This window comes from Hyalella azteca, unplaced genomic scaffold (genome assembly GCF_000764305.2).
Source record: "Hyalella azteca isolate HAZT.00-mixed unplaced genomic scaffold, Hazt_2.0.2 contig8906, whole genome shotgun sequence".
In the NCBI taxonomy this organism is placed as follows: domain Eukaryota; kingdom Metazoa; phylum Arthropoda; class Malacostraca; order Amphipoda; family Hyalellidae; genus Hyalella; species Hyalella azteca.
In genome coordinates this window covers 44,609-58,725 of record NW_025938989.1, presented here as the reverse complement: position 1 = coordinate 58,725, position 14,117 = coordinate 44,609, and the positions used below count along the sequence as shown (strand labels likewise).

Below are 14,117 nucleotides of genomic sequence, written 5' to 3'. Positions count from 1 at the left end.
ATTTGCCGGAACACATGCAAGCTTTGACACAATATCCTGATATTTACGCAAAGACTAACCCAAGCCTCAGCGACACCTGTTCTACAAACCGTTTCGTCGACCAACCAACCCTGAGTCAAAGTGCTTTTTCTGTAGGATCCCCTTGCCCCTCGGATCGAATATCGCGGTCCCCGTCATGCATAAGCGGACGGGTGTCCAGATCCCCATCTCAATCAGACCGCATTCCGGGATCCCCAAATGAAGGGACAAAAACTTTGCTCTTTGGTCTTGGTTCCAGCAGAGGCGATTGGTACAGGAGGAAGGCGGCCAAAGCGCGACTGCTTTCCAGACATGGTAGGTATTCCTCGCTGGTTTTAATTTATGTTAAGTAAAGCCGTATTATTTCTATTATATTTGTTTGCGGAAGTCATACAGGCAGACGCACTTCGCGTGTTTTGAATGCGTATTAAATAAAATAAGTATAAATATATTGCCAATAGATTTTGACGTTCTTAACAAATTATAAAATCGCAATATTTCACTGTTCTTGGCTTTATATTTAATTTACCAACGAAAGAAGGAACTGTTAGTTTGTTTAGTGGAGTCCAAAATATTCAGCGCCAACACTTTCCATCAGTGAAAATTACTGACGAAGAAGAGCGTGGCAACGGTTAGCTATCTATTGGCCAACTTTAAATCGCCTCAAATATTTCACTGTGTTTCATCGGGTGGCGAGTGGTGGCAGCGGATGCTAGTGGTGGCAGCGGGTGCGAGTGGTGGCAGCGGGTGCCAGTGGTGGCAGCGGGTGCTAGTGGTGGCAGCGGATGCTAGTGGTGGCAGCGGGTGCGAGTGATGGCAGCGCGTGCGAGTGGTGGCAGCGCGTGCGAGTGGTGGCAGCGAGTGTGAGTGATGGCAGCGCGTGCGAGTGGTGGCAGCGGGCGCGAGCGGTGGCAGCGAGTGTGAGTGATGGCAGCGCGTGTGAGTGGTGGCAGCGCGTGCGAGTAGTGGCAGCGCGTGCGAGTGGTGGCAGCTGGTGCGAGTGGTGGCAGCTAGTGCGAGTGGTGGCAGCGGGTGCGAGTGGTGGCAGCGGATGCGAGTAATGACAGCGAGTGCGAGTGATGGCAGCGAGTGTGAGTGGTGGCAGCGAGTGTGAGTGGTGGCAGCGAGGGTGAGTGGTGGCAGCGGGTGCGTGTGGTGGCAGCGCGTACGAGTTGGCAGCGGGCGCGAGTGGTGGCAGCGAGTGAGTGATGGCAGCGGGCGCGAGTGGTGGCAGCGAGTGTTAGTGGTGGCAGCTAGTGCGAGTGGTGGCAGCAGGCGCGAGTGGTGGCAGCGGATGCTGGTGGTGGCAGCGGGTGCGAGTTGTGGCATCTAGTGTGAGTGATGGCAGCGACAGCGAGTGGTGGCAGGGCTCGCGTGCCTGAAAGACTCGTCTTATCGCACTGCATTTCGGCAACAGAATTCCTGCCTCTGAAACAACGAAAGCTTTTACGCGCGAAATGCATTGTTGATCTCGAGAATAGGATCGCCGTCTTGGGGAGATTTCTTCTCTCGCGGGCTGGTGTAAATAAGCCTTCTTATTACGAGGTTGAATTTAGACGCGTCTTGGATGAATTCTGAAGGCGCCCATTTTTGTTTGTTTCTTTGGAACGACTTCCAATAGCAACGAATCTCGAACTCTTGCCCCTGATGGTGCTAAAAAAATTTTGTTACTGTAGAATTTCGTTTGACTGAAAAGAGGGATTTTGTTTCCTTCAGATATATTCTTGCATTTTCTTTGCCCTCAATGAACTTAGGATTGTGTTGCGAGTGAAAAATATTTCATTGTTGCAGATAAGGTTTTAATAATTTAGTTTATTCGGTATTTCAATTATGTCAACAATTCATGTAAAATGTCAACTAACCATGTGGTATAACGTATACTTAAATCAAAAAAATTTTTTATTTCTCAACCCTGTAATTCACAATACTATGTGTGAATGCTTCTTCTTTGCCTGAACTCAGTTTTGAAAATTTAGTGAATGTCTGAACTTATGAATGGCGTTCCGATATTCAATCTCTTGTACGCGTTTCTTCCAAGACATTCGGGAGGCTTTCTATCTTAAAGTCTGACCAATTTGCCATTTACTCAAACCGGAGTGATCTGAATTATAAATGTTCCTCTAGATGTAATATTCAGTACAGTTATTTGTAATATTTGGCATTGAGGACAGTACAGTGAACAAAATCGGGTTTGCAGCAACCACCATAGATTATTGGTTATAAAACCAATATATTATATAAATTGGTCTAAACTAACTGTTATAGATTATTACAGTTTGTTAATAATATACTTGATCATCGTTAAAATAATACATCAAAGACTTGAACTCTGACACAAACCTCGAATATTAACAGTTATCCTCAATTTACCGAAAGCTACCCTCATTTTATGTAGAGGTACCCTCAGCAAACAAAAACGTTTCCGATCAATTCACTGGAAAGAAGATACCCTATATTAAAAAATCCCTTAATATGCATTAGCGTTGCTCACTGCATCGAGTGACAGAGAGCGCATTTTCTCGTCGACGAAAACGCGTAGTCACGGACGGACAGAGAGACAGACTGACTGACGGACGGACGGACATGACGAGCACAATAGCGCCTTTTTTCTATAAATGAGAAAATGCGCTAAAAATACCCTCAATTTGCAAAAAACTACCATTAATTTGCAAAAATACCCTCAATTTGCAAAAAAAATACCCTCAATTCGCAGAAAATACCCTCTATTTAAAAAAAAGTTGCCTTATTTTACAAAATACTTGCCCTCAATTTAAATATTCAAATTCCACGCCCCGATCACACCGTGTCGGTGCCAGAACCTGTACAGCTTACCGCGATCAAAGCCACTCCAGCGATGCAGGTTTTCCATCGGAAACTTGCCGCCGTAGCCATTAGAAATCCCGAGCGCTGCTGGAAATTCTTTAATTGAATTTGGTCAGACGCTGCTGATTGTGACGTGTAACATGGCAGTCCGACGTTATTTTGTGCTGATTGTGATGTGTAACATGGCAGTCTAATGTTATTTTGTGCTGATTGTGACGTGTAACATGGCAGTCCGATGTTATTTTGTGCTGATTGTGACGTGTAACATGGCAGTCCGACGTTATTTTGTGCTGATTGTGACGTGTAACATGACAGTCCGACGTTATCTTACTGTGCAAAATGTCTGTCTTAACTTGCGCTAACGTCTACTCATTTTACTAAATTTGGTTTTAATTCAGATATATATTTATCCGAATTATTCAATGATTATTCCATACAATGTTTTTGGATATATACAAATGTTATATTAGTCAGTGAATGAATGAGTCTTGAATTCAGCGATGTTGGTGCGCCGTACAGTGAATGTTTTCTGCTGAATAAACTTGAGTTGCAAATTAACACTCTTACCTACAATGCTATTCCTACCTGAACCACCCATTTGTTCCCCCATCGGGGGTTATTAACCAACCCTCCCTCCAAATAATACTAATGTTATCTTATAATAAGTGATATATATTCTATATTATGATGTATTATATTTATAATATGTAATATAACATACTATAATATTTAATCTATATTATATAAAATATGTAATTTAAAGTAATACTACCTTAATACTTTAAAGTAATACTAATACTTAAAGTAAAGTAATAATCAGAGGGGGTAATGTTATCTTGCCCCTCAAATATTACAATGTTATATAATATATAATATAACTTATAATACTTAATCTAAAATATATTATATATATAATATTTAGTCTATAATATATAACATAATATTTTAATCTGTTATGTGTAAAATAATATTATAATAATGCCCACAGCTGGACTTGGACCAGAGGGCGTACAGGTGCGCCGGACGGTCGTCAGTCTCCAGAAGGAGGCGGGGGGCGGGGTGGGCATGACCGTGAGGGGGGGACTGCAGTCCTCTCACCCTGACAAGTCCACTCCTCTGCTCATCACCCACGTCCGCACGGCCGGGCCTGTCGACAGGTCAGAGTGGACTTTTGTGGACGTGGCAGTGGCAAATTGAATTATTAGTCAAGTTATTGATAAGAATATGTTTTATGTTGACAAACTAGGCAATAAGGTCAATAGTTAACTTCAATTGATTATAATGACTTACCGACTGATTATGATGACAACAGTAAAAATTAGTTAAGATAAATAATAATAGCAGCATCATTAACGCAGACTTTATGGCACTCATACTCTTAGTATTGTGTGGTGACCTACTGGTGTGGTGCAGTGAAGACATCATTAATGCTACTCACATCATTGTGTGGTGACCTGCTGGTATGGTGCAGAGAAGACATCATTAATGCTACTCATATCATTATTGTGTGGTGACCTGCCGGTATGGTGCAGAGAAGACATCATTAATGCTACTCATATCATTATTGTGTGGTGACCTGCTGGTGTGGTGCAGAGAAGACATCATTAATGCTACTCATATCATTATTGTGTGGTGACCTGCCGGTATGGTGCAGAGAAGACATCATTAATGCTACTCATATCATTATTGTGTGGTGACCTGCCGGTGTGGTGCAGGGAAGACATCATTAATGCTACTCATATCATTATTGTGTGATGACCTGCTGGTATGGTGCAGAGAAGACATCATTAATGCTACTCATATCATTATTGTGTGATGACCTGCTGGTGTGGTGCAGGGAAGGCACCATCAAGGCAGGGGACAGGCTGGTGGGGGTGATGGGGCGCAGCGTGGGGCACATCACACTCAGCGAGGCCCTGCAGGCCATCAGAGAGGCCCCGGACCACCTCACACTCACCATAGAGTGAGTCACAACTGAGTAATGTGTGCATAGAGTGAGTCAGAAATGAGTCAAGTGTACACTGAGTGAGTAAGAACTGAGTCAAGTGTACCCTGAGTGAGTCAGAACTGAGTCAAGTGTACACTGAGTGAGCCAGAACTGAGTCAAATGTACATTTAGTGAGTCAGAAATGAGTCAAGTGTTCACCGAGTGAGTCAGAACTGAGTCAAGTGTACGTACACTGAGTGAGCCAGAACTGAGTCAAGTGTACACTGAGTGAGCCAGAACTGAGTCAAGTGTACACTGAGTGAGTCAGAAATGAGTCAAGTTAGCATTGAGTGAGGCATAAACGAGTCAAGTGTGCATCGAGTGAGTCAGAAATGAGTCAAGTGTGCATTAAGTGAGGCATAAATGAGTCAAGTGTATACAGAGCGAGGCATAAATGAGTCAAGTGTGCATCGAGCGAGTCAGAATTGAGTCAAGTGTCTTTATTTTTATCTATAGGTGCTTGTCCATGGGGACAGAAGTGGCTGCCAGTAAAACTTTGAGATGTTAATCGCCACTAATTGCCGTGCTATTGGCCCCGTTTAAGTGTTACTGGGTCCTTCTATGGTCAGTAGCCCCAATACACGAGGCCAATAGCACGGTAAGCAGTGGCAGCATTATAGTATTTAAATGTTGTACTGGCCGCTATTACTATCCAGTGTTCACATTTACTAGCTCCTTCTGGGGCACCTCACCCTGCACTCTTCTCACGACATTCCTATCGTAAATCTAGGAGAATTAGTTTTTTCCATCCATTCCTAAGGAAATTTAATGTTTCTATTCCTCCTCTAAATGATACCATCCCAAATCATTCGGATAATTTCCTTAGCCTCTTGAGACATATTCATCCACACCTATGCAGAGAACACCGTATTTATCACACTGCTTAGGACACATCTTCCATCTCTTTCCAAGAACCACTTTATCCATCCCTCTTCAAAAACTCCAACACACGCTCCTTTCTAATGGAACTTTTTGTACCTCTTAATAGGAGATATCAACCTTTTCATTGTTCAAGAGGAATAATTCAAGAGGAGCCATGCAGTGTTCCAATTATGATGATCCGTTATCCTTCTCTTATCTCGAAGGTAGAATTAAATTTGTCCGAAAAAATCAATATATTTTCTTTGTGCGACATGGAATGCAACATCTTCGAAGGTTTCATTAAAGTTTATGTCCGATGGCCTCGTGACCATTTATTTCCGTTATTAATAAAATAATCACACATTTAACTAAGCCTGCCATTCAAACAATAGCCAAGAGCAGAAGTATGACCATTTCTTCCCGTACGTTTATATGTAATGGTAACTGCTGCAAGGGCAAATTACTTCCCTGAGAGTCTCGTGAAGAAATCTGCTCTGTTCGAGACAAGCAAAGCTGTTCCCGCGATATTTTTCTTGCTGTTCACTGGCGGCTCATGAGCAACATTTTATTGCTCAGCATTTGGCGCATTCCTCAGCGCAGTTTGCGCAGCTGTGAGCAGGAAGCGGTTCAGTGCGTTCCGAGAAAAACCCTCCGCAAACCCTACGGCGTGCGCAACCGAAAAAAAACAGAAGCTTCGACGATCGTACGACTTCCGATTACCGAAAACCCACTAACTCGCTGAGCCTTCACACGAGATACCCTTCACACGGGCGGTCCTACACACGGGCGGCCCTTCACACGAGTGGTCCCACACACGAGCATCCCATCATACGAGCGGCTTTTTACACGAGCGGGCCTACACGAAGGGGTCTTTCAAAAAGGCTGCCCTTCATACGGGCAGGCCTACATACGAGCGGCCCTTCACGCGGCGAGCCCTGCACACGGGCGGTCTTTCACACGGGCGGTCCTATGCACGAGTGGCCCTTCAAACGGACAATCCTCTGCACGAGCGGCCCTTCACACGGTCTGCTCTCTACACGGGCTGCTTTTCATACGGGCTTCCCCTTCACACAGGCGCACCTCCGTCCTGATGTCATCACAACTGACGCTAATGAGCTTTTTTGCCGTGCCTCGTCCCCTGCTCGTGTGTTCTTTGAATACTCTGTGTGCACACGCGTATGATCTGTGTATACCCCGTGTACACACGCTCACAACAAGGGATTGACGAATCCTTTTGAGGAAAAGAATCATTCGTTTGAGCAAGCAAATTGCAGCCGCCACCGGGGGAAAAAAATACGGAAAATTGCGATACAGATGCTGGCCCAGCACGTGTACCGAGAGCGCGCAGCAGATGATCAAGCGATGGGAGCCATCCGGAGAAACTTCAAATATTTCCAGAAATGTGCCCAGTCTGAGTTTAAAAATGGACTACATTGGGCCCCACTGTCATCAAACAGTGGGCACAAATGTCAAACAAATATGTCAAAGAATGGTCTTATTCTAGATGACCAGGGTATGTGCGAACTGCTAAGAGCACAGTTTGATGAAGTGTTCAGTAAACCCATGGTTGAATTAATACGTGTATTATTTCAACCATGAGTCAACCTCGTTACCCAAGACAAGAGAACGTAACTATAATCATTCAGACACTAATTCCTAGTTACCTCAAGGTGAAGCTACAAAGTACAATTTGCAAAACGGGCACGAGAGACAAACCCCAAACTACCAGACCGGTGACATTAACATCACATGTAATCAAGGTTTTACAGAAGGTCGCATCCAGGAGGTTGGTGCCGTAAGTGAATGATGAATTTACTCATTCCAATAGATTACATCGCGGTTTCCGGCGAAATCGTCGGAAACCGCGTAGGAACTGGGAACTTGACCCAGTTCCTAAAGCACATCCATATTTTGACCGAACTGAGGAGAGGGACCTGGCGTGGATGTCGAGTATTTGGAAGTTTAGAAAGCCTTTGATAAAGATGAACATGGAGTACTCTTTAGAAAACAAAGACTATCGGGTGTTGGAGTCTGGCTTTTGACGTGAATCCGCGACTTCTGAATCTACGAGCTGTCGTTGTTAGAGGCTCAAAAAAAAAGGCTAGGACGAAATGTGGAGTGCCACGGGTAATAACATAACATAACATAACATAGTGATGGCGCTAAAGAGTAGGCCTGATGTGGCCTGTCGCCGATTCTTGAACTTTTCGTGACTTGTTCACTTAAGATTTAAAATCGTGTCATTTGACCAGACCGGATCTTTTCAAGACAGACGATAGTTTGAAATAGCTACTAGACTTCTACCGGGTTCGATATGGTGCTAGGCATTTCAAGTCTAAACATATATTGATCCATAGCTTTATCTAGTCTGTTCTTGAACGCGTTCATACTCGGAGCGCCAACGATGTCAACGGGGAGGCTGTTCCACATGTCGGTGATTCGAAGCGAGAAGAAATTTTGTCGCGTGGAGAAGTTGCAGCGCAGTTTTTTTTCGTTTCTAGCCGTGTCTCCTGGTGTTGGTTCTTGTATCAAATTCTAGTAATCCTTCGGGGACCTTGTATAAACCGTAAGTATATTTGTATACATCAATGAGGTTCCCACGCAGACGTCGATAACTGATTCTTGGAAGCTTCATAATCTTAAATCTCTCTTCATAGGACTTGCCGTTCAAGCCTGGAATTATCCTTGTTGCACGTCTTTGAACATTCTCTGTTAAATTTTTGTCCTTTTCAAATCTCGGTTACCACACAACGTTTCCAAACTCTAGATTCGGGCGCACGACAGCAACAAACAACTGCTTCATCGCTTCTGAATCTAAGAACTGTGGCACTCCAATCCTCATTAACACTGCTAACATAGACGTAGAAGTGCGTCACGCCGTGACATCGTTATTTCCGGACAACACTAGTGTGCTGATATCGATTATTAGGATGTGAGTGATTGCAAGAATGCCTATCTGTAACATTTGACTGGGCCCAATAGAATCACTAGCCATTGAATGGAACATTACATATTTGCACTTTCCCACTAACTAACACCCTTATTGCCGACACGGATTGTGCTCCTACATTGCTCAGAAAAACGGTAAAAAACGGTTTGACCGGCGTTTTAGTGGCCGGCCGTCCCGTGAAATAAAACGGTGTCACCATTTTTTTTAATTAAAATCAGCGTCAAATTCCGGTTGCAGTGTCAAACAGTGATACACCCTGTTGCCCTCCTATATAAGCGGCATGCCTAGGTACGACGTCTCAGTGCTGTCTGGGGTGCGGGGCAGGGGTGTGCCGCTGCTGGTCGAGGTCGAGCGGCCCTCCGCCGCAGACTTGGGCCTCACGCTGCACGCGGGGCCCCACAACACCATCGTCGTCGGCACTGTCACCACCGCCAGCATCGCTGAACGGTCTGCCCACGCACGTCTCTTTATTTTATACCCCAAACGTAGCACTTTTTAAACATTTCTTAAAAATTAATTTTTAAATTGGAATTTGTTTAGAATCTTAACAAAACTTTGATTTTAATATGGATTGTTGAACGTGATTACTGCTTGTGGTGGTGATGATGAACGTCATTACTACTTGTGATGGTGATGATGATGTTTATCTTGGTTGTTACAGGTGTGGTGCGCTGGCAGTTGGTGACACCATCACCCGCATAGACGGCACTCCGCTGGACCAGCTGACGCCAGCTGAGGCCAACCAGCTGCTACGGTCATCCCGGCTCCCGGTGGTGACCCTGGAGATCATGCCTGCACCACCTGCTACAGGTCAGGTGCCACCTGCTACAGGTCAGGTGCCACCTGCTACAGGTCAGGTGCCACCTGCTACAGGTCAGGTGCCACCTGCTACAGGTCAGGTGCCACCTGCAGTGCCACCTGCAGTGCCACCTGCAGCAGTGCCACCAGCAGCAGTGCCACCTGCAAGTGCCACCTGCAGTGCCACCTGCAGCAGTGCCACCTGCAGCAGTGCCACCTGCAAGTGCCACCTGCAAATGCCACACGCAGTGCCACCTGCAGCAGTGCCACCAGCAGCAGTGCCACCTGAAAATGCCACCTGCAAATGCCACCAGCAGTGCCACCTGCAGCAGTGCCACCTGCAAGTGCCTCCTGCAGTGCCACCTGCAGTGCCACCTGCAGATGCCACCTGCAAATGCCACCTGCATTGCCACTTGCAGTGCCACCTTCAAGTGGCACCTGCAGTGCCACCTGTAAGTGCCACCTGCAAGTGCCACCTGCAGTGCCACCTGCAAGTGGCACCTGCACTGCCACCTGCAGATGCCATCTTCATTCCAGTATTCAGAATAATTTCGTTCGCATCAATCTCTTCGTAGCAGGCGGTTTTTCGTGTTGACTAAATTTGCGTTTGTGCCCATTCGATAAATAGTTATACAAAATTAAAGTTCAAATTATTGTTAATATTCATTAATATTTAAATTTGTTGAAATGCAATAAATATTTTTTTATCGATGATGGCCTTGCAGGTCCGGTGCCTCATCCCCACATCATGGGGACGGTCAGCGCCAGGAGCACTCCACCCTCCATCCCCTTCCCTCCAGCCGTCACTCCTCCAAACTCCAGCCCTCCAACTCCATGTCATTCAGCTCATCTTCCTATCAGTGAAACCTGCTGTAAAACCCAAACTTCTTACCCTAACTCGTCTGGTTTTTACTGTAACACAACGAATAATTATTCTAATATGTCTAATAATTACCCTAACTCGGGAGATAATTACCCTAAATCTTCTAGTAGTTACCCTGTTTCGAACAATAATTACCCTAACTCGTCTAATAATTTCCCTAGCTTATCTAATAATTACCTCAACTCTAATAATTTATATTCCGATGCCCTTACTTTGCACTCAAATTATGCCCAAAGTCCAACTATCCCTTTTTCATCTAATTTCGCTAACACTTTCAACGCAAATTGTGTAAATCCGACCTGTTCCCTAGATGCGACTTCGTACCCTCACGATCCTAACGCCATCAAATGTAACTTTCTACCCTACAACGCTTCAAACTGTAACTTTTCTCCTTCTAACGCCTCTATCTGCACCCATTTCCCTTGTAACGTCGCCGGTTACCAGTTCCCGACAAATCTTGTTACTAATAACGAGTCTGATCAGCCTGAGACTCGTTCATCCCTCAAGAGCCGCAGCGACGCACATCCTTCCGACGCCGGTGCTCACCGGCAACTGGCAGTCGGGGCCCCGCAGGATTTAGGTAAAGGAGGTGAGGGTGATGAGGGTTGTGGTGGAGGCAGTGGGGTTGGTGGAGGATGTGGTGGTGATGGTGGAGGTGATGGTGGGGTGAAACAATTATTATTGGTGGTTTTGGTGCGAATATAGCACGATCGACTGTACAAAGTTACTTGTATGTTCTCCACTACTCGTAAAAACGTGTTAGAAAATTGAATTGTAATTTCAGCTTGTACTTCACGTCATCAATGATATGACTACAAATCCTATGTATACACTTTTTCTCAACTAATTTTACATTCTTTGAACGATTGCTCTCACATGTACTGTAATATATTTTTTCTGAACTAATTTCATCATCAATGATATGACTACAAATCCTATACATTTTTTCTGAACTAATTTCATATACTTTGAACGATTGCTCTCACATCTACTGCAATATATTTTTTCTGAATTAATTAATTAATTAATTAATTGAATTAATTAATTTAATATATTTTTTCTGAAATTTATGTGCACTCGCACAGGTGCGTGCGAGTGCAGCAGCCTGACAAACAACAACACCAACAACAGCACGAACAACAACAGCAACTGCAATAACAACAGCAACGGGTTCACCTTGACGCTGACGTCATCAGACCCCGAGGGGGGCTACGGGCTGGTGCTGCGCCCCCCATCAAAGGGTGATGACATCACCCATCCCGTCATCACAGCTATCCTGGAGGATTCCCCCGCTGGCCGGTGAGATGGGGGATGGTGAGGGATTATTGATGGGTGTTATGGGGGAAGAATTTTGGGGTTGAGTTCGTGGCAGAAATTTTTTTTCATGCACCTTATTTATTATTGTTTTTTTTTTTCATTCAGGCATGTATCAATGGGTTGAACACTCAGAGTGATGAGTGAGTTAATTTGAATCTCGATTGTTTTGTTAGATTTTGACTTTTCTTCGATGGGTCAAATTTGACCGACTGAAGTGAGAAACATGTGCACATTCAAACATATCATTTCCATTCACTGCATTTATTTATTTTATATATAGTTTATACACATGGGTCAAAACACCCCATTAAAAATGGTTACATTTGCCTTTGTTAAAAATCGTCGTCCCGCTATCGTCAGCGCTTGGATGTAGGTACCGTCACACGTAGAGAAAACATTGAAACTATGTCCGAAAAGCGTATAATTTTTTACTCTTATGTGTGTCATTTTGACCCAGTTTAGCCCTGGGCCTATACTTTCAAAAAAAGTTAAGAGATCGCAAGTTCATCAGCCAATCATTGACGGCCTTTCAAGCAAAATCCACCAATCAGAGACAAGAAAATAGAGCGTAAGAACTTACGTTCACTTAACGAGTTTTGAAAGTATGGCCCCGGCACTGTATGAACATGTCATCCATGTATTATGTGTGTCATCTTGACTCAGTTTAGCCCGTATAAACATGTCATCCATGTATTATGTGGGTCATCTTGACTCAGTTTAGCCCGTATAAACATGTCATCCATGTAGGCGTGGGTCATCTTGACTCAGTTTAGCCCGTATAAACATGTCATCCATGTAGGCGTGGGTCATCTTGACTCAGTTTAGCCCGTATAAACATGTCATCCATGTAGGTGTGGATTGCTACGCGTGGGTGACATCCTGACGTCAGTTAACGGCGTGTGTACGTCGGGTGTGTCTGACGTCACCCACATGCTGGCTGTCAGCCCCCAGACCGTCACTATAACGGTCCGCTTCAATGAGGACCGCAGCGCCCGTTATGAGGGCGACATGGTAACGGTCAGCCTGCCCGTTACTCAGCACGGCATCGGATTTAATTTTTCAGGTGCAGTTATAAATTCGATTCCCAATTAAAAATATTATATATTAATTAAAATATTATATATTATTAATATATATTTTAAGAATAATATATTAAATTATATATTATATATATATATGGTACTATTAATATTATTATAAAAGTATCAATTCAATTATGTTCATGATGAATAATTAGTCGCTTAAATTATAAATTCATTAAAGTTTTCTTTGACTGTCACCTAATTAGCATTCAAATTTAGGAGTGAATACATTCCTATTTTTGCTATAGATTTCGGATCATAATATTGCAAGTCTCTCAAAAACTATAATGTATAATTACATTTACTGCATTTTAATAATTTCTAAATACATATTTATTTATCCATTAAATTATTCGTCCTCAGGTGTATTTGAACATTATAAGTCTGCCAGGAATATAAGCTAAAAATTCCTTGTAATTTCCTCAGAGAATTCACCATTATTGCATTGACCCATTATTGTATTGGCCCATTATTGCATTGACCCATTATTGTATTGGCCCATTACTGCATTGACCCTTTACTGCATTGACCAATTATTGTATTTGCCCATTACTGCATTGACCCATTATTGCATTGACCCATTATTGTATTGGCCCATTACTGCATTGACCCTTTACTGCATTGACCAATGATTGTATTTGCCCTTTACTGCATTGACCCATTACTGCATTGACCCATTATTGTATTTGCCCTTTACTGCATTGACCCATTACTGCATTGACCCATTATTGCCGTGAAGATCGCATGAGAAGCGAATAAATAATGGGTGGGATGGATTGTTAATCGAGTTAATAAAATAATTCATAAGTAATGCGAGAAATTAACACTTAATGGAACGGATAGAACAAGTTGGAAGTACAAAAATGTGAACGAAAATGAAACGAATTTTCAAACGAAGTTAAAATTAATACTTAGCAAAATTACAAATTATTAAAATTCCCCTCATTTGTGTGATGCTCGTGCCTCAGACTCAGAAAACTGAATGGTTCATAGTGACACACTTTATGCGCGTAGCAGTGATACGCTCCTTGACCCAAGAAAAATTGTCTCGCAATTTGGACAAATCTCTCTTGTTTTTTATGAGTGCAGACTCACCTGTGTGCGTGGGTGACTCAGACACCCATGGGTTGGTGATCACATCGGTGGTGAGTGGGTCGGCGGCCCACCGCAGCGGGGTGATCCGCTACGGTGACCTGCTGATCTCCGTCGGTGATCTGCGTGTGGCCGGCGACACCACGGCGCCGCAGGTCAACCGCAAGATCGGCGAGAAATGCGGCGGTGATGCGGCGGTGGTGGCGGTGGTGATGAGGCCTCCGAGTGATGATGGTAAGTGGTGGTGTGGTGGTGATGAGGCTCACGAGTGATGATGGTGAGTGGTGGGGTGGTGGTGATGAGGCT

The 14,117-nt window shown here is 44.0% G+C and overlaps 1 protein-coding gene across 1 annotated transcript in view; it reads left to right on the top strand.

Annotated features, from left to right (window-relative positions):
• The window catches only part of LOC108682639, a 52,101-nt gene that overhangs the window by 26,166 nt on the left and 11,818 nt on the right, over positions 1-14,117 (top strand). Inside the window, exons 5-12 of the mRNA XM_047881826.1 lie at positions 3,830-3,998; positions 4,679-4,804; positions 8,928-9,086; positions 9,301-9,449; positions 10,163-10,909; positions 11,406-11,619; positions 12,489-12,700; positions 13,809-14,045. Coding sequence (XP_047737782.1) covers positions 3,830-3,998; positions 4,679-4,804; positions 8,928-9,086; positions 9,301-9,449; positions 10,163-10,909; positions 11,406-11,619; positions 12,489-12,700; positions 13,809-14,045 — 2,013 coding nt within the window. The remainder of the gene's footprint in view (positions 1-3,829; positions 3,999-4,678; positions 4,805-8,927; positions 9,087-9,300; positions 9,450-10,162; positions 10,910-11,405; positions 11,620-12,488; positions 12,701-13,808; positions 14,046-14,117) is intronic.